Genomic DNA, 21,964 nt, shown 5'->3' on the forward strand with positions numbered 1-21,964 from the left:
TATTTCTAAATTTGATAGTAAATACCAAAGTAAAGAAACAAATGTTTTAAGGTAGCATAGATATAATGTTGCTAGACTCAGTGGTAAAATTTCTCTGAGTTAGGTAGCGGAAAAGTAGTTTTTGTATATTTTGGCATTTTCTCTTGCTCTGATTTTTTTCCATTCATAGCCCGTTTGAGACTGTTAAAACAATAAATTGAAGAAAATTAGTTACAGCATAATAAATTCATTTCAATTTATATGGCAGTGAAATCTTTACTGTCATGTTTTAGTGTCCTAAAAAAATTTTCCTTTATTTTTACCAGCCAATTTTAATGCTTCAAACTGGGCACAGCACAGTACATTATTCTAATAAGAGTTAAATATTAAGAGCTTGATTGGGGAATGTTGAAGAACAAAGGATGATCTTTTGATGTCATCTGAACTTCTTAATTGCTTCACATTTGTAGCTTAAATATATTTATTATAGCAACACAGACTTGATTTTTCACAGAAAAAAATGTCTAAGATTTAAATGAAATTTCCTACAAGATCTTTTTAAGGAAAAATGATACCATAACTATGAAAACTGTTCTTGATAATGCAAGAAAAATTGCAAAAGGCACTAAATTTTTAAGCCTTTTAATTAGAATAAGTTGAAATAGAACAACAAAAAGAAGAAAGACAACAGCAAAATAACTAACAAACAAAACCCAATACCTTTCTTGATACTGTTAATTCAAACTCGATCCAATGGGGTTAAAATAGTATTGTGCCATTAAATTCAGTACAGGAGAAATGTACACGTGCATTTTTATGAATATGGATTTTTCTTTCTTATAGATTATACTAACTATGAAAAATGAACTAAAAATCTCCCAGAATTTGACAGGTCTCCTAGTGCAAACAGTAGTAACAGAAGATACGGAGAAAGTAGTGTTTACAACCACATACAGATTATGTTTATTTAAATGAGTTTCAGGTTCAAGACTAAATCAAGTATGTTTTTTGCTTAGAAATGATGATGACCATCCTAATCAGTCCTAAGAGAAACAGATCTTCTAGAGATTAAATAAGCCATTACTTAAAAAGGTTATTTTTTTGTTTTGTATTCATGCAGAAACCAAAATTGTAGGGCATTTAAATTGATTCATCATTTAAAATTAGTAATGTGGTCATATTGAGAAGAATAGCATTCAGAGAGATGTCTCATACTACTGTTGTGTTCTCAGGGAGCTCTCTGACAAGTGGAAGCAGAAGACGAATTTCCTGCAAAGATTTGGGGCATGGAGATTGTGAAGGCTGGCTGTGGAAGAAAAAGGATGCCAAAGGTTACTTCACACAGAAATGGAAAAAGTACTGGTTTATTTTGAAGGATTCTTCCTTGTACTGGTACACAAACCAGAATGTAAGTATACTCTGTGTTTGGAGAAAGCCTAAATTAAACCTTAATTTTTATCATTCTTTTGAGTGAAGTCAAAAATATTAGAGAATAGCCACTTTAGTTGCCATGTCTGGTTCACTTGAACTGGAAATACTTCAATTGGAATTATTTTTGAATTCTTCAAAGTGGAAGGCCAAGCTTAATAAAAAGCAGAGGTTCATGGTTCTCTTAAAGTAATGAATATATCAGTAGTTAATATTCTTCCAAGTTAGTATTTGTTTGGACAAATACAGTGCTTACATTCAGCTTGTGTTTTTCAACAATCTGACTGATGTTACTGTATCTCCTTGCTTTTTCAGGCAAATTACTGCAGGAGAAGTAAAAAGTGACAAGAAGTACTTTCTAGTTATTACTTTTTCATTTAAACACCAGTGAGCTCACTGTAGGAACCTCCTCAGTTATTACCAGAAAGACAGATCATTTGTACAAACATGGCTTTAACGCAAAACATTTTCAATGTGTAGACTATATGAAGAAAAAACTGAGATTTTTTTTCTGTGGCTGTTAATATCCTGAGTGCTATACTAGGTGCTTTATTTGGCACTAAAAGGTTTTGTGTAATCATCAATAAAGGGAATTTAGGATGACTGCAGCTCCTTTAAGGAGCAGTCGATTCACTTCATACAAATTTCATAAAAGTCAAGTAAACTAAATGTTTAATAAAAACATCTTAGGGAAAATATGTTCAGTATTTCAGTTGGTTGGGTGGTTGTTGTTACTATATGACATAAATGGCTACTGCTTGTTTCTCTTCAGCTGTGTGTTCTTCCTCACTATCACTTCTCTTTTGATAGGATGAAAAAGCAGAAGGATTCATTAGCTTGCCTGAGTTCAGGATAGACAGAGCAATTGAATGCAGAAAAAAACAGTAAGTAATGTGTCAACTATGCTTTTAAATTGAAGGATTGCTCTTGGAAGTATATTATATATAGTAGTGAAAACTCAGAAATCCTTGAAATCTGTAAGCAACACATCATAAGCCCACCTAAGCTTTAGTGTTTCTGTTCATTTTAAAAGATGTTACTTAATGTGAATTCTATGAGCCATCTTACAAAAAAATGGATAATGCTTTCATCAGCTTTCCAGATAGCCAAGCTCCAACTTTAGTTAAATAAATACAGGGGAAAAAAAAGTGAATGCATTAGCCAACAGGTAAAACTTAGGTTCGGTAGAGTCTTCAGGATAAAAGTCAAATGTGCAAGAATTACCATAGGAAATATCTTAAGAAAAAGCATAGCAAGGGCTGGTGAATATATAAATATATATTTATAAATCCAATATTGAGTTATTCTCAACTGCTAAAATATTTAGGTTCCAAATACAAAATGAACACTGTTTCAGTTTTTCTGCTGTGTATGTTTCTGCTACTGCATTATGTTCCCAGTGAACAGCATGTGTTAAACTTTGCCACATAATTAATAACAGGCACTGTTTGCAGGCAGTGTTGGGATTAGAATTCATAGCTTTCAAACAGTAAGTTTAATAATTCTAATGCTTTGAGACTAGCAGCTCTCCAGTATCTCCTGAATATTTGCAGGCAACATATAGATTTTTAAAACTTGCTACCCTCAGGAGCTACAGAGAATAGCTTGAAGATACTCTTACTAAAGCTATTCTAGTTATCACTAAGCATCTTGATTTTTTGTCGTGCTTTTCTGATGACTAAACTTGGTTTTGGTCTGAGGAATACATCCTACAACTATGAACATGCGCACAAGAAAGTACAGAAGATGTGAACTGCAGTAGAGGCTGCTGATTAGCAAATCGAATCTCTTCAATTGCTTGTTCTTGTCTGAAGGTGTTATTACTGTCTGAGAAGATGACAGTGCAGTTTATACTTATGATACTTCTTTCAACTGAGACTATCACTGAAGAAATTATACATGAACTGAACACTATAAATTCCTCTGTGGAACAAGTAGATATTATTATTAATATTGAACAAATATACAGGAAAAAAATATCCTTTTGTTAAAACACTTAACAAATTTCAGTGAATTAACATAGATTTAACAGTAGGTCATTGTGCACAGCTAGAAATAGCTTCCAGAGCTTTAATCTTAGCATTTCTTACAGAGCTATTTCTGTAGGGTATATGCACAGAAAAAGTCTGATTAACTAAAACTTTGAACACTACTGAAAGCTGAGTACCTCCAGGCTTTGAATACTTTCAAAAAGACGTAGGTCCAGGGGTAAAAATATAATGAAGATGTTAATAGTATTCCCATTGTTCACTGAGCAGAATTTTTCTTTGATTTTTTCCTGGGCTATCATTTACATATTTGCCCTGTCATAAAAACTACATGTTACACTTGCTACCCTTTTACCTGCTTTTCCAAAGACTGAAAAGAAAGCACATATGGTGTTATATTCACTAACATTTCAGTATATTGAGTATATGTGAATGGCAGGACCTGCTTGTGTTACAGCTCTAAATTCATGGCCTCTATAAGTGCACTGATAAAGCATTTATCGATTCTCTTTGGTGTTGCCTTACTGAGGACACGACTGAGCATGATTGATATTGCCTGATTCTGCTGAGAAGCTAATGGTTCTGGTGAGCCTGGGGACAGAGTTCTGCAACCTAATTCTTCTGCATTCCTTTTGCAAATGAGGTGATGGTGACCCATTCTAAATGAACATACATCTAGAAAAACTATTCTTGTCTCTGCTGGACTACAGTGAAACACTTCAGCTAGGATTTTCTTGTCTCCTTTTAAGAGAGCTAGGGAAATATTTTGTAGATCTGTTCTTGCTTCTTTCCACTTTAGAATATATTTGTCATGTAATAATATTTCTTAGTAGGCGTTGTAATATGACCTGTTTCACTGCAAGCTTGAAATATGGAAATGTAAGTCTGATTGTGTCCTTACTTCTGTATGATTGAGTTCATTTTAACAGTTCAAAAATTAGTAAAGCTCAGTTAAAAAGGATGGGAAGAAACATAATTCTTTCCTATTTTTTAGGTAGGCTCTTACACTTTTACATTGATAAAACTTTCTGAAAGAGCACTTCGTTTCTTAGTACATAAATGAAGCCCAGCAAAATTCATATTAGGTTCTTTCAGTTCTCTCAAAAAATCTTTATGGTACTCAGTTTGGATTTCTCCTCAAATCTGTCTTATTTTCAGAGCCAGTATTGTGAGATGTTCAAAGAAGAAGAGTTACCCTTTTGAACAAAAGAATTTGAAATCTTTCTAGAATAATGTCCTTTATTTTTAGATTTTAGATTGTCTTATCCAGCGTTCTATCAGATGGGAAATGCTGTGTTACAATGTGACTGTTACTGATGTCCATAGTGTACATTGAATGCAATAGTGTTAAGAAAGCTTTGACTAAAATATATAGTCATTGAATGCATTATCTGGTATGGTTTGATGATTTGCCTCACTAATGCATTTAATGAAGGTACTCTGATTATTATATGAATCATGGCATTATCTCAGATTGGTTTAGCTCCCCAGGCTATATTTGGATGTAGAATGACCTTGCCCCTGCTAGAGGTGCTTTCTTGTTTTCACGCTGATAAACTTTCCATTGCTTTTGGGCAAAGCCTACATCTTCATGATGTAGAATGATCATATTGTATTAGAAATTTTAGTTACTTAAGTTTTTATGTGTCATAACATGAATATCACATTCTTTTCAAATATACTTATAATTATAATGTCCTGTGGTGATACTGTTCCACAAGATTAATGGAAATAAGGATATAATGGTTAATGTATTGACTGAACTTCCAAAAATTTAAAAAGTGACGATTTAGGTTGTCAATTCAAGTTGAAACAATGCAGCCAGAATTCTATATAAAATAAATGTAGACATTAGATTATCTTAAAAGCTGATACAGAGTCAGTAATTTTTATTTTTGTTTTCTGATAATTTTGCAAAATCTATTATGTGCTACAGTGCCTGAAATAGCACGGGGATTTGTGGCAGCGAGGAAGGGACTCACTGCAATTTAGGGAGGGGGTGGCGAGGGCAATGGAACTCAACTACAACTAGGGTTAAGGCTACAGCCCTTCACCTACTGTCCAAATCCACGTGTAGCTAAAGCGTTTCCTCTTCTTCAAGTGTAGCCATCCACTTTTAACTCAGAAGCACAGAAATAGCCATAAACACACCTTGCTTCTCGTCTGTGAGCCACTTATATTTTAAACTATAAGGATGTAGGATGATCTAAAGATGTAGGATGTTGTTCTCAGAGCAGTATTCCTGAAAACTGAAATACACCTCTGGCCCACATTAGATGACAGCAAAGAGGGGAGAAGAATTGATGCACTCAAGAGCAGGGCTGTCATTTGGGTGAATCTACACAGTCCGGGTAAATGGGTTGACAAAGGCCTTACGAAATCCATCAAGGAGATTGCAAAGTTCTGCACTCTGAAAGAGCAGGCCCCTGCTGGGAGCTTACTGGGTGGGGAACAGCTCTTCTGAAACAGGCCTGACAATCTTGGTAGATAGCAGACCAAACAGCATTCACTGTGTGGTGCTCCAGAAGAAGCCAAAGGTAAAAATACAGATATCATTCTTCTACATTATTTGTTTTATCCACATGCATAGAGTCATTTATCTGGAAACTTATTTCCAGTTTTTAATGTTAGTGTGTCTTAAAGCTTCTCGAGTAAGAGTCTTTGTGACACTTCTGGGAGATGGATGTATTGTTGTCCTTTGCAGCTCAGAAAGAGAACTGCAAAACACTTAAGTTTCCACAGGCCTGGGATCCCCAGTTCATAAAAATAAAAACCCGTTTACTTCAGAGTATGGCATATATAACAGTACAGAATTACGGCTTATTTTGCTCACCATTTAAGTGAATTTAGGAATATATACATAAAAAAGATATTAATGAACATCTATGTAGTAAAGCAGAACATGAGAACTTTTGCAAAAAAAAGTCCATTCCGTACCTTAATTGAGGAAGGGCTCCTGTGAAAATATAGTATTCAAATTTACGATTACAGACTGTATCACATTACATGAGCATAGTGGAGATGAATTTAAGGTTTGTTTATCTGAAATCCTCTAACTATTAACAGGTTGACTTTAAGACTCTAATACTGACATTCTAATGCTTTTATGTATGTAAATTTCCTGTCTAGAAAAATAATCCTGTTTACAAGCAGAAACTCCATCATGTGATATTCTAACAGGATTAATCAAGAGGATTAGAATCTCTAGATCCACCACATAATCCCCTCCAATTCAAGTCAATGCTTAAATCTCAAGGTTGGGCAAATGGTTGGGCAAATGGAAGACTAGAAGGTCAAGATGTTGCAGTGTTCCAAATAACTGCAAAGAGTACTGACATCAGGGAAAAGAATATACCCATAAATAACATATGCTTAGGTCAAAAGCACTTGCATTAAAATCTTAAATTTCAGTATATATAATTAACAATTGTATGCCATCTAGTGGGCATCAGTAAAGTTTCCTTCCTATTTATGGATTTCCCATGCATTCTCTCTTTTCATTTGCAATGTACAAGCTGCCTGTTATTTGAAATTTCTGGTGTTGGTATTTACAGTAAATGCCAGTAAATACGCTGCCTTTTTGCTTGCTTATTTTTTGTCAACTGATATTAATTAGTATTGATCTTTAATTAATTAAAATTTTGATCTTTTCATTAGAATGTCACATTTTTATAAGGGTCTTGTGACTTGTGACATGCTTTAAATCAGCAGAAGTAGAGATTAGGATCTTCACTGAAATTGTCAATTCATATGTCAAAACAATGCTTGAATATTTCTTACATCTTTTTGTGGATTCAGAATGTCTTATGATGACCCTCTGTGCAAAGGTAAACTTATCCTTCTAATATACATGTAAACTCATTAAAAAGGAAACTACAGAGAAATACAAATCTGCTACCTCATTCTTTTGCAGAACGTTTGTTAGGAAAGCCTCTTACTGTATGCATCTGTATTACCAGTATATATAAGAAAATAGGTGTGCTCAAATCAAGTTTCTTCAGCTTTCAATCTCTGAAAATTGGAATTAATCATAGTCATTAATAAAACACTCATTTGCATTTAAGCTATTAATAGTGGGAAACATGCATAATCAGTTTTTTTTATAATGACATGTGTAATGATTTCTAATCTAATTCTTACATCTAATGATTACAATACAAAAGTCAGTATTTTAACCTAAATTCTATGTATGATAGTTGTTATTCTATTCTATTCATTTGCCAACTAATCAAAATGATAGTATTTAATGGTGTGAGCCTGTGGCTTCCTTGATAGCAATACTCCTTTAAATTATTATATTATTTAATTAATACAAAAATTGTCTGTCCTTAGTATTTCTTTGAGTAGAACAAAACTCACAGCCATATGTGAGAAAATATGGTGGCATCAAACTCATAGTCCTTTAGATTAGTTGACCTTTGAAACACAACCAATAAGTACTTAAATTTACTTGGTAAGGTTTTCAGGTTCATCTAATAAGTTTTTAATTTATAACATCAGCAGTTATTGAATGGATTTACATTTCTAAGTAGTTCAGGTGTTTCTGAAACTCATAGATGTAAATTCTGAAATGTAGACGTAAGCAGATCAGTATGAATCTGTCTGTAAGTTGTATTCAGCAAAAGACTCAGACTTGAGCATTCAAAAGGCCTATTAAGCTTGTAAAATGCTGAATAATTATGGTGCATACCAGTCTTATGTTGTCTGTAGACAACATCCTTGAAAGAAAAGATATTTTTTCTTCTTTGTGTTTGTTTTCTAGTGCCTTCAAAGCATGTCACCCCAAAATAAAGAGTTTCTACTTTGCAACAGACTGCCTTGAAGAAATGAATAGGTAAGTAATATATTCTTTTTCTTGACGCACCAATAATTGAAAATAATACTTAATCTCACATAGAAATGTGCTCCTGGAACATGATGTAATGCTGATCGATAGTGTTCTCCATATAGTCCATTCTGGTCCTCCACTGGTTTTAGTATGTACAGCTTTACATTGTGTGGCTTATTTTGTTGGCTGCAATTTTTTGTCATGCCACATAACACAATTCTGTAAAGGTGTTAGAAAAGTTAATCGTATGGGTCTCATCTCTGTTTATTAAAATTTTTGAGTTGTTTGTGACACTTCGTTGTTTTTTTTCTTGTTAAACACTGAAAATATCCTTATAGATATTATGCTCTAACAGTTTCTTGTACGTAAAAACAATGCATACCTATCAAAGCCTCTACTGAGAGTAACTTGCATCATGGAAAAAAGAAAAGAAGTAAAGAAAAAAGAAAAAGGAAATTTAATTTGATCCACTGTATCACTCTCTCAACAAAGCTAACAAAGTTGTATTGGTAGTGTTGCTGTATATTGTCAAATGTCCTTGGTTGCGCAGGGAGGGCATTCAAGGCCCTGGACAACCTGATCCAAAATTAAAGTTGGCTCTGCAGCGGGTAGGCTGTGGGAACAGATGACCTCCTGAGATGTCTTCCAACCTAAATTACCTTGTGCTTCTATCCTGTGACTCAGTGATGAAGGCAGAGGCTAGATAAAGGTGGAGAAGTACCTGTGAGGATCAAAGACAGAGTCAAATGTTCTACCTCCCCCTGCTGCTTCAGGAATTTGTTTATTCACAGCCAGAGTAAAAAGCAAGGACACATGGGAAAACTCTGCCATACTTCAAAGTCTTAAATCTTTCATGGCACAGACTGCTGAAACTTTGGGATTCTGTTAGTTTTCTCTCTGTTCGAAGACTTAGACTGAACTACCTTCAGGATACAGGTGGATTTTTTTCTGTGGAACAATAACATTGAGAGATAATTTTTAAACTGTATTGACACACAAGATTAGATGTATTGAAACAGTTCAGGCCTGTTCATCATTCACTAATGATGATGAGGAGGAAGAGGAGGTTCAGTTCTCAGGAGTATCTCACTGTAGCCAGATATAATACTTGGATGTAAATCTGCTGCAAAATATTTGTTTTCATTGTTAGCAGTGTTTCATCATGTGGTTATGTAATCTGGCTGAGATCTGTATTGTACAAAATTGAAGTGAGGAATCTTCTGCTACTTTTAAATATGCATGGTTTCTTCCTTAATTTTAGCTACTTTGATAGATATGATTTGTTTAACTGCCATTGCTCAGCTCTCCCTATTATACCATAAAATTTTCTGACTTAAGGAAAACCAGGAAATCTTGATGTACATTCAATAAAATATCCATTGATTTTCCTATACTAGGAGACAACACAGCTGTCTTTATGACAGTTTACAGCCTCTGTGGAGCATAACAGTTGGTAAGGTGCCAGGGTCTGTTATCATATCATACTGCCACAATAGTTTGGAATTAACTAGAGCCTTTTTTTTCCCTAACTTTTAGAATCTGTTTTCCATGAGAGAAGACAAAGAAGGGTGAAGTTTCCCCTTGAAAATTTTTTTGGCAGTATTTTTCCACCAGAAGTGTTATTCCAGTTGGGTAATTGTAATTCACTCAGCAACCCAAAATGATGGATTGCAATGCTTCCTCTGTAAAATCTCTGGGCATCCCCTGCAGCCTTTATATCCTTCCTGGAATTCCTTGTCCCAGACATCATGTCTGAAATTTGAATGGAGTAAGCAAGATTCATAGAAAAAAAAAAAAAAAAGCACCTAAAAACCTGTTATCTTTCCACCAAACTGCTAACCGTGTAGTCTAAGGTAATATGGCAAATAGTTTATGTGGTATCTCAGAATTCTGCTGTCACCACAAAATTTAACTGGATTTTCCACATTTACACTGAAAAGTAAAAGAGTCTTCATATGTAGAAGAGGAAAGTAGTATTTCTTCATTCATGATATGGAGAATGTGTAGCCTTTTTTTCAGCTTCATTTACTGACAGCTTTTTTTTAACAGCTATTTATATTCAATTTCTTATTCAAGATTCACTGTTTTCTAGATTGGATTTTTTTTTAATCTGCAGAATATTGGAATCTGCCTTTAATACTGCATGGCTTTTGAAAGTACTATCCACTGATGGGTAGTAATTGATTTGTGCGTAGCAGATAGTGTTGTTCTTTTGCAGCAGAATTTTTGCCTGCTGTGTAGCATGTTGCAGACAGATTTTGCTTTGCAAAATTAATGCTCATGCTGTTTTGTCAGGTCTACATGAGCATAGCTGTGTTCTTAGAAATGAATTAATAATGAAATTGATGAACTCAAATTTTGCTTGCCACGGTCACAAGGTATTCCAAGCTTGTTAAAGCCTTATTTCACAGAAGTGCTTCATCTGTTCCCAGACCGTGTATAACCTATTTATAGATTTAATACTCCTAAGGAAATTAGCATTGAATTTAATTTTCAGTTGTTTTACAATGTCTATTTTATTTAAAATTTTCTTGTGATTGAAGCGTGCAGTTCATTTACAGTCTCCTTGTAGACTCCAAATGTTAAAGAAAGAAAAAGCCATCCTCCTGTTATAGGCTGAATCATTTGACCACACTTGCTTTGAATAACTGGGTTAACTTCATGATATTAATAATTGCCATAAATCTTTGGCTGTCATTCAAAAATGCACTATCTTCTTAAGTCTAAAATGATGATAAATTGATTTTGGAGGAATCACTTCCAGTATTTTCCAAGATCTGAAAGTCTGTAAAACATTATTTCTCTTAAAAAGAAACTGCTTAAAGGTTGATATATTCTGAATTAAATTGCTATTGAATATAAGCGAATATCTTCTGTATTTACATATGATGTATAATAAGTGAGTTACTCCAAGCTTTCTCTAAACCATCTTTATCATTAAAGTTCATTCAGCTGTCTTCCATAAATTTGAGGCATGTTAGTGTCATTGTCAGTTCTTTGCCAGCTCAGATGGTAGACCAGTATTTGTATATGTATTAAAGGTCTTAATTTACTTTTAATCTTTCCTTATGAATAAGCTAACACCTAAGAAAAGATCTTGGCAACTAAAGAATTCTGACATGCACCCCTGTTGGACACTACCCCTTATGAACAAGTGAATGGAAGGCTATCCATGTCAGATCTGTCTGTCCTTATTTATAAGTTCTTCAAGAAAACAATCTGTGTAAGTTATTAAAGAGCTATTGCCCAGTGAAACTGTGGGGAATATGAAAGAACTTCACAGGTTGAAATCCCTGAAGTGGTGCCCACCAATTGTTGTAAATTAACAGGACAGCAGATTTTTCCCTCTTTTCTTTGTATCTTCCTACAGACTTGTTTCAAATTCAGGAAAAATGCAGTCACTCCTAAGACTACTTCAAACATCTAAATTATTGTGCTCACATAACAACTCGTAAGTTGCAGCACAAGTAAAAAAATACTTCTGATCAGAAGTTGCAGGCCCCAGTGGTTGGATGAAACCATTAGATATGTGAGAGTGAACATTGCAGTAGTACAGATGCAGCACTCAGTCTGAGGAAAATGCTGCACTAGAAAGTGCCAGCACAGAGCTGTATGTCTTCAAAGTCTCCCGTTTTGGGGGGGGGAGAGGGGAAGGGGGAGCGGAAGCCACTGAAGTCTTTCTTCTATGATTTATGGACTACTTTCCATAGACTTGTGAACTACCATTTTTCCCTTGACACAGATTGAGAACCACTGGTTTCTAGCAGTACATTAGAGTTTATAGGAGTTTGCAAAACAAAATTGCAGTTACCCAATAAACAATCCAAATTAGCATTCAGGTGTGAATTTATCCCTAATGCACAGGAGCTAGGATTTGCATTGTCTGAAATTACAAAATTGACTTAATCAAATTCTGCTAGAAATTATACAACTGCGAATCGATATAGCTGTTCTGAGAGCCAAACAGTTCATCTGCATTTCATAGAGCAGTGTTTTTGAGAACAGTGCTGTACCTCCCAGTGATAAACGAACATGCATTATAGTCACATATTATGATATCACACTGGAAATACTAAGCCAACACTGCAAAAACTGGAATTTTTAATAACAGGAAGAAGTGGTGGATATAACTATATAAATCAGGCCTTTAGCAGTGTTATTTGGCCTGTTTGATCTGATTTATCTAAGAGTATGTGGAAATAAGATTTCAGAAATAAATCATCCCATTCCTTAACAATATTCTGCCTCCTGCCTCCAAACCCCAAAACCTCATCCATATCTTTTCAGGTCATACAAGGTGAATGCACATGAACATGCTGGAGCATCTGCAATGGCATAGTAAAGGAAGTGGTAGAAGGAGGCAGCAACTAGTACTTGCCTGTAGATGGATACCAAGAAAGTCTGGTGAATTACCCGCAGTAGTCTGGTAAATCTATGGGACAAGACTACATTAGAGTGAAATCTAGTAGCTGCATTTCACTAATGGAGACAATATTTTAGTTTCTTCTTATCTGATTCCTTTATTTACTTCACTGATTCCCTTAGGTATCAGCATGGCAATCCAAGTTCATCTCAGCAATAGCTACTTCTTTTGCTTTGCCTAGGCAGTGTTAGAGATGCTACAAATGTGTTTGGAAATGTATTTGAAATTTGGCAAGAGATGATCCAGTTGAGTGAGTTTCTCTGATGGTTCTGGTAGATTTCCTGAGGCTTTTATTTGAAATTGTAGTCTATCATAAAGTTATTGTGTGCATATTTTCTGTGTTACACAATTATATATATACAGTAAGGTGCTATTTTATTTATTGCCACAAGGGTTATTTATTTGCCACAGAAGCAGTGAATTTTATTGTCCATCATCCAGCAGGAATTAAAGACAAAAAAAAAAAAAGAACCAAAACAAAACAGACTTCTGACCACAAAGGCCTAGATGTGCATTCAATTGACAGAGTGAAGATATAAAAAAAATTTGAAAATCCACATTAAGTGCATGAAGTAGATGCACACACAAAGAGGGCATAAATTGCTATGGTTCACTTGTCAATTCTTAAAGTGTCTGGGGCTTTTTTTCATATTTTTCCAGCCTGACAAATCTAAGAAGACAGTGCATGAATCAAGATCAACAGAGTCATGTCAAATTATCAAATCAGAGAGTACTTACTGTTTATCCCTTGAATGATTTTACTTAACAAATTCCAGCAACTGTGACAAATAAAATAGTAGAAATGCAGGCTGTGGAGAGCTGATATATTTGGAGAGATGAGCTCATTGAGAAAACTGTTCAGTGCTATATGTCAGTGTGAGACATCAGTTCTGTTTGGGCTTCTTTTATGTATTGAAAAAAAAAAGGAATAATTTTAGCCATACCTATTACATGAACTTTTATTCTGTTAAATGAGGGCATTACTTGTACAGCCTTAGTGAACAGTGAAAATAAGAATCTAAAAGGGAAGCATTGATTTTTCAGATGTCCATTAAGAAAAACTGGTTGGAAAGAAGCCAGCATGCCAAATACAAAATTGATTTAAAAATATAATTCTGTATTGCAAATAATTTTACGGTGAACTCTGGAATCCAATTATCTCACTGATCTGAGAGGATATAATACAAAGTTTATAACCTGAAAATAAATACAAATTGCACTAAATAAATTGTAGGTATGAAATAGATGGTCCAAGAGGATCTGTATTTTAATAAACTAGAAGTTAATTTGATTGCATTGAATTGAACTTCAGTTCTGTTTTTAATTTTAGCCAAATAATCTGTAGTGTAATGCAATTCCAAAAGTGAAGAAAGATATATTCCTGCTCTGAAACTTTTAAAATACAAACCTGTGATGACTTGGAAGTGCAAGTATTAATTGATGAAAATATATGAGAAAGATAAGAAATGGGTTTTAAATGTATAACTGTATTTATTTATGATGTTCTTTAACATCTTGGCATTTCACTGGTTTCATTTTTAAGGAAACACTTAAGAAAAATGAGTAGATAAGGGGAAGGGGTTATTTCTTGAGTTTACACCTTTTCAGGGTATATCCATTTTTTCCTTTTTCACCTGAATTCAATGTATAAAAAAAAAAAAAAGTTCCAAGGCTTTTTTTCACTTGTGTTTACCTTGATCTGGATTGTTAGAAAGAAGTAGCCAAGTGGATGAAATCTGACTCAAATAAATACTCTGTTACCCTACATACAGACATTAAGCATTTCTCCTCTGCTTATGAGGAAACTGTCCTTTTTGATGGTAGCACTTTGCTATAAACTAACAGTATTGCCTTTTTTAATACTTTCCTATTTACTCCCCAACTCAAATGTGTGTTCCATATCCATATCCTAGTATTTCTACCACATTTTTTCAATTTTTTTTAAATTGTTGTTGTTGTTGTTGTTATTGTTATTATTATTATTATTATTATTATTATTATTATTGGTCTGTGGTTTTCTCAGATTTCGGCCTCTGCCCATATCATTATTTTTTTTTACCTGGCTTCCTTTAACAACTTCAAGCAATTCAGCTGGTTAGCACTTAGTTTTCAAAGAAATGATTTCTTTTTTCTAAACCATTGATAAAAACATACATCCTTTTGAAAATTGTTTCCATCTTTAGCCAGGCTTAAAATGGGGAATTGATCTGAGAGTTCTGGTTGCCTTCAGTCCCAGGGACTTGCGCTGACCTTGGCTTGGCTCATTGTTGCAGTCAGCAAGAGAAACTGTAACAGCAGACAGAAACTTGCTGCATTTGTAAAATGAGTGGCGGCATGTTATTGTTTTTTAATACAGTCTTCTAGGACAGTGAAGCTGTATGAAAATGTTTTTCTGGTTGTTTGGTCCATTTTAACTTTTCTCCAGTGTTTTTATTAAATGATCAGTAAGAGAATGTGCTGCTGACTCCTGACAACTCAGGGCATTTCAAGCATGACTCACTCTTCAGTATCAAGTTTTGATTATTGTCACAGCTACTTAGTTCATGACTGCCCTCGGTGTCTTTGTAAACATCCCTTTCCTGGCCTTGGGGTAGGATCAGACTTGCAGAACAGTCCCTGGGCTGCAATCCCCTGGTACTAACCAGAATTATCTCAGTAAATTTAACTTAACTTCCTGCCATGCAGCTCTATTTTATCCCGAAGCAGTGACAACAGCGCCTGTTCGTGATCAACAGAATTAATTAAAACAAACTCTGATTTATTTAAAATTTGAACTATTGAGTAATAGTACAAAACTTACTCATGTATTGACATGTCTTTTCCTGAGGCTTCCCATTCTCTGCATCTGGTTTTCTAAGGTAAAGGCAGTAAGAAAAAATAATTAAAACACTTGTTTCCCTGTAAGTTGTTACAATGTATGCAATTTGGTAAGAGTTGTTTCTCATAGGGCTTATATACAATATTGAAAATAAAATGTTGGTGTAGAGTATCCTTGGGATATTGAGCACAGCTCCACATGAATCACAGCTATTTTCTGTCTGGAATGCAAACCCTACAGTTTGCTGACTGGTCTAGAATCAAACCTAGTGAAAAGCACTGCTTAAGTTGTTCTCTGCCTATTTTTCAGAAATAAATTGTAAAAGAAAAAAAGATTTTTTTGTTTTTTTTTGAGGAAGAGGAGTCAAACTTTCTCCCTCTGGGGCCGAGATCTATGGGGACGTACATGTGAGGTTGCTATACATGTACCTGCCAGAATATCTCTTGTCTTGTTTTGATCTCACGCAATTCAAAGTGCTATGAGGGAAGCAACAATATAAACCAAACTAGACAAACTATCTCCTATTTCTTCACTGTACTGCTTGACAGGTATAGCATACAGTCTTGCATTGCATGACCTTTGATTAAGCATGCAGTCATTTATCCCTTAGAGAGTCTGATTCTGACACACAGCTCCCATTGCCTTCCTGAAACCTGACATTTGCCTTCAAGGCATTCAGTGCAAAGTTCTGAACCAAGTGAATGAGTTTCAAGCTTTCCAGAGAGAACTTTTTTATAACCTTGGCTGCCTGTTTTCTTAATAAAAATGAAAGTATGCATTTGCTCATCAGGCAAATTCATCATGTTTACACAGCTTTCCTTTTGAATTGAGTTTGCATTTCCTTGGGGGCGGGGGGAAGGATGTGTTAACTGTAAGAAAAAGATCTGAAATCTCAGCACTTCTCTAACTCCTGATTAACCTCAAAAACATTCACTCAGGCTTTTTAAAAAAATACAAAACCTAAGATTGAGATTCTTTTTCTTTTGTTAGAAGAGAATTTATCATTTTAAACCAGTGAATGTCATCAGATATCTCTTTTCATTTCCTTGACAAAGAGCTAACTCTGAATTGTGCTAAATGGAGTAAGAATGTACTTGCAACTATTGCAAGGACCTTCTTGCCTTTTGGTAGGAAAAACAAATCTGGGCAATCTTCAAGGAGGAGGAGTACCTTCTGCTAATTCCAGATATGGACACTGAGGCCATATGAATAAAGCAGATACCTGTCTGCTGAGGAAATCCGTGTTATTTTGAAGGTCAACATGTGAGCAGCAAATAACAATGAGCAATAAAATAAACTGGCAAGAAATTTAAGCCAACAAAAATGTCAGCACACTGATCACTAAAGAGGCTGAACTTGGTTTGAGTTTGAAGATGGTAGCACCCTGGTTTATTGTTGGTGCTTAAGCAGAACCTTAATTAAAGTATCTGAGGCATAATGCTTAACTGTCAAGGTAAACTATGACTACAATTGTTTTTCTCCAATGTTAATGAGTTTAGAAATTCAGGAGTAACTGTTGAAAAAATAGTAAATACAAATGTTTAATAATGAGAACAAGTATGATGTCATTTCAATTACTGCTCTAAATATCATGCCTTTTAAAATGAAGTGAATGTCAAGTGATCAGCATGTCCTTTATTGAATGAAATTATTCTGGTGAGCACTGCAGAAAATCAGCTTTTCAGTAAACCTGTTAATCCATTTGAAATTTACTTCCTTGGTGATAAAGATGAGGTATGAATGCTGATGCAAGCAATGTCTCTGTTAGCAGTTCTAAGCCTGTAGCTGGCATTTGTGAAAAATAATCATTGATTTAATTTTTACTTCCAAATTGGGGACTTCTGTTTTAATATGGAAAGCCAAAGCAATGCTGTTGTACAGTTCTTCATATTTTCATACTTTTGCTACTGAATTAATCATTATAACAATTACCTGTAAGAAGTAAATGTTGTTATCCTCTTTAGATACTTATGTAAGTCATAAGATATATAGAATGATTTGCTGAAGGCGATACAGTGAGTCAGTTTTCTATCCAGTATTACAGATGAAGACCATTGCTCTGAGCAACTGCAGCACAGTGCTTACACCAGTAGATGAATACATGCTGAATTGTATTCTATTTTTAGTGGAGTATGCTCTTCCTTCATTTTGTCTCCTTGCTGCTATCTTTCATATTCTATGTCGTTACAAAAGTAATGTATTCATGAATGCCCTTAAAAGCTTGTTTTGTTCTAATTACACTTAATATGTTTCCTGTTTCAATCTGAAAAAAAAAAGTCATCGTAGAGTACCTATTGTTTACTAATATCTTTCTTGAGAAGTCTTTCGAAGGTTTTTTTGTTGTGAAATGATTGATCAGCCAAGAAAATAATTATTAACAAAATGTGCATTGCATTGTCAAAGAGAAAACAGTGCTGCTTCTAGAAAACGCATTCAATATGCTACAAAATTAATGACATAATAATTTGGTCACTGTGTAAGGGAGTGTTTAAGAATACAACTCTGGTATAGGTTTTCATGCTGTTATATAGTCTTTCCATAGCATTTTCAGGAAAGTTCTTGAAGTAGTGATAAAAATAAATGCAATGTGTGCTCCTGTGCAATAAATCCAATGTGAACTGAAACAACTTTCAGTTACTTGAAATTATTAATTACTGAATTTATCTGATTCATGATTTTAACAGTATGAAGTGTTCAGTGTAGGGACTAACCATTGTTTCTGACTTTTTTACATGATGGGATTCTGTACACCATCATGTTCACACTTTTGAGTATCCCTCTTCTTCATTTTCTATTATTCTTTTAGATGGATGAATCGTCTGGGTCTTGCAGCAATTGGTTACACACCTGAGGACAAGGATATTCATCCTGATGAAGGTAATGTTTCAGAGACAAGTAGAAGAGCAGAGAGTACACCTGTCCATTGTCTGAATGAAGTTGGAGATGTCATAACTGACTTCTTTAGTAATGTGTTATGTCTTATCATAAGAACATATAGCCCTGAAGAGTTAGATTTATTAATGCCACCAAAAAATAAAATCCAAATAATAATTTAAGAAATATTTTAGAAAAATGATAAACACGATGCGAAGTCCAGGCTGCGTTATGATCTCCAAGAGCAGAGCCATCACCTATGCTCACCACCCTAGAGCAAGTGAAGACATCACAGTTACAGGGTCAAAATGTGCTTTAGATCCATTCTTCATCTTCTGAGCCTTGCCTTTTTTGTCATGATCTATTAGGTGAACACAGATCAAGTAAATGTTTAGGCTCACTTCTACTTTGGCTCCTAGAAGGAAGTTTCCTTTTCAAACTCTGACCAGAAGCTATTGCACAGTGGTTAGGTGCTTAATGTGCTTTCTGTAACACTATCCTAAATCATTTGAAGGTGGTTCTTTGTACCTGTGTCTGAAATACCATCCATTTTTGCAAGATCTGCTCCTCAGTGGCTGCCAAATGACCTAGGTGGCTGTGAAATTTTTGCCCTTGCAAGCTAATGATATTTTGAAACTGTCAGAAACAGTTCTTGTGGAAAAATACATCACTGAAACCCAGAATGCTTTGTTAGCAGATTACTGGAGTGAAAGCGACCAGGATGATGTTGATGGCTCTTTAACCCTGAAGCAGGAAGGCTCCTCAACACTGTGTGACTCCTATCACCGAACACCTTCAGTGAGTTATAAATACTGACATTAGGTCACCACAAAAGATGTGCTTTGATTTGCATTTTGCTTTGTTTAGAATGTTAATTATTATCAAGGTGGAAAAAAAATAGATCTCATTGTAAGAATGAAATCAGTGCTGTTCTCATGAGCTATGAACTGAATGTTTCCATAACAAGTCAACTACAAAGTAAGGAGAGGGAAATGTCTTCTTACATAGATGTGCCACCAGCCTGTGTATGCTACATTTTTTGTATGATTTGGTCATAATACCAACAAAAGATTCAAATGCTGACTTCACTGCAGAATGTGAATATAATGCAATGAATGGGACAGTTTGCATTAGCTGAGACTGTTTTTCAAATATGAATATTGGACACTGGATATTATTGGATGTTTGAGATTGAGACTGGATCACATTCATTTCATAATTATGTTTTAGTATGAGCATTCCTTTTTAAAAATGAATTTTTAGAGGTAAGGCTTTTTTTTGTTGTTGCTTTTGGTCTGTTTTTCACCAGATGAAGCATTGCATACAACGTGATAGCAGTAACAGTATTTTCTGGCAGCGTCATAAGACATTAAGTAGCAGAGAAAAATACTTCTAGTATGTTGTGCAGGGAGAGGTTTTGATAAATTAGAGAAAAAAAATGTTTTGTTTACAAACAGGTTCTAGTAGCAAATAGGAACATTTCTAACATATAGACCATGCTGTGATATTTAATCTGTTTCTAAGCAGATAGGATTGTTCTCTATTTTTCTTTCAGATTTTTCTTCAGCGTGAATGACACGATCCTCACACTGCCAGATCCAAAGAAAGAGTGACTGAGGCAACAGCATCACATGGGTGAAGTTCAGACTGATATTCACCCATGTGATGCTGTTTTATCAACTGAGAAACAGGTTAAGCCTCTCCCTTTCTGTTTTTTCACTTTTTTGCCTTTCTCTTTGTTTTTGAATTAAAATGATACACAGAACCAGCAGAATTAAAATGATTTGATACATTTAGCAGTCCCCCCAAATTCAAAAATTTTTGTTTTGTTTTTGTTTTTTCTTGTTTGGCTGGATATTTATCCTCTAAAAATAAGAAAGAAAATCCAATTACTGTTTCTTTTGGAGGCATTTATGTCTTCACAGCACACTGCTGGACTGAGCATAAACTGGACAGGTCTCCAGAAAACCTTTGTTTTCAAGTCGTTCTTTCCAGCAGTTGTTGCTAATGGGCAGAGAATGTGCAAAACAAGAATAGGGAGTGGTTAAAACATAGCACTTGCATAAAAGAATTCACTGCTAGGTATGTTCGGTTCACAAAGGTTCATATTATGACATATCAAAACACATGTATAAGCCCATTTTATTTGTACATATCATGTTCTTGTAATTTTCTTGGGTATATTTAAAACCTTGTCTTAAAGTCAGATCTTTTTGTTTCTCTTCAGGTGACATCGTCAAGTCCATTCCCTGAAGCCAAACATGGACGACACTTTTCAAGTGAATCAACATATTCCCATTCCTCTGCTGAAGATTCTCGACAAGAGGTAGCAGGAAGCACACATTCATCAGGATGCAGACCTCCCTACCGAGAAAGACGCTCATGGCAGGATCTGATAGAGACTCCATTAACCAGTTCAGGGCTCCATTTTCTCCAAACTGTTCCTCCTGATCCAGAATACGTGAGTGGTCAGCCTGGAATGTCACCAGAAAGACGAAGACAAGCAACATTGCCAGTACAGAAGCGTCATAACTATGAACAGGATGGGCCTTTCCCTTTAGTGGAATGTCAGAGAGGACACAGCTCTCATAGCAGGCCACAGAAGCAACGTAGTCAAAGCCTTCCACGAAATAGAGATGTCAGGGGTAAGGGGCGTGTGAAGTCCATAGAAGGAACAGAGGACAACTTGGAAGAGAAAATTCCTATTAGAAGGCATAATAGTTTTTGTGCAGAAGGTAAGCTTTTGGAGATACTCTGATCCACCTTACTGCTTTGAAAGAACAATAATTCCATTATTCTCAGCCAAGTTCTTGTCCGTCAAGGTTTGATTCTGACAAATTCATCAATGAATATGGAGGACTTTGCATTTGAAATGCTTGAATAGTAGTGTTTAATGATATAGCTTTGTGGCTTTTCAAAATGAAAATGGGAAGACTGTGTCATAGGTTATTTTACACACTAATTTGCAGTATTTTTTTTTAATCAACTTAGGCTGAATTGGCTGTGCCTGTTCTTAGTTTTCTTTATTTTCTTTCAGAAGGCATAAAAGAAACTGGAGAAAAGTTAGATGGTCTACAAGAGCTTTATAAGTCTCTGGAACAAGCCAGTTTGTCAGCTTTTGGAGAACAGCGCCCTTCCACCAAGCAGGAGTTCCGCAAGTCTTTTGTAAAGCGATGTAACGATCCAGTTATCAATGAAAAGCTTCACCACATCAGAGTACTCAAGAGCACTTTAAAAGTAAGGTTTTATCATTAATTTTGTGTATGAGAAATCTGAACTTACAAAAGTTAAACTCTCAGTGTTTTTCCATAGATACAAAGTGTTTCTTTATCACTTTAGAATTAAGTTTCAAAGAAACTAATAGTACTTAAAAGCAATTGTGTTCTAGTCTCAAATCAAAATGAAGCCAAAACCAACCAACCAAACATTATTTGGCACTCTTTATAGGCATGTTGTAAAAAGTGCCAGGACATGAGCTGTCAACCAGTTTAAGCTGTAGTAGTTCCTGAATATAGACAAAAAATTCAAGTGTCCACAGTAGTCTCTCTAGTACCTTACATTAAAATGAAAGAAGAAATAAAATTCCAAAATACAAAGTGTGGGTACATTTCATTTTGACATGTACT

The 21,964-nt window shown here is 34.9% G+C and overlaps 1 protein-coding gene across 1 annotated transcript in view; it reads left to right on the top strand.

The window, feature by feature from the left end:
- The window catches only part of LOC116229677 (connector enhancer of kinase suppressor of ras 2-like), a 147,791-nt gene that overhangs the window by 117,356 nt on the left and 8,471 nt on the right, over positions 1-21,964 (top strand). The window contains exons 19-25 of the mRNA XM_090150579.1: positions 1,212-1,387; positions 2,218-2,291; positions 8,158-8,229; positions 18,271-18,341; positions 19,036-19,136; positions 20,566-21,073; positions 21,376-21,575. Coding sequence (XP_090006705.1) covers positions 1,212-1,387; positions 2,218-2,291; positions 8,158-8,229; positions 18,271-18,341; positions 19,036-19,136; positions 20,566-21,073; positions 21,376-21,575 — 1,202 coding nt within the window. The remainder of the gene's footprint in view (positions 1-1,211; positions 1,388-2,217; positions 2,292-8,157; positions 8,230-18,270; positions 18,342-19,035; positions 19,137-20,565; positions 21,074-21,375; positions 21,576-21,964) is intronic.

This window comes from Phasianus colchicus, chromosome 14 (assembly GCF_987193195.1).
Source record: "Phasianus colchicus chromosome 14, bPhaCol1.hap1.1, whole genome shotgun sequence".
In the NCBI taxonomy this organism is placed as follows: Eukaryota; Metazoa; Chordata; class Aves; order Galliformes; family Phasianidae; genus Phasianus; species Phasianus colchicus.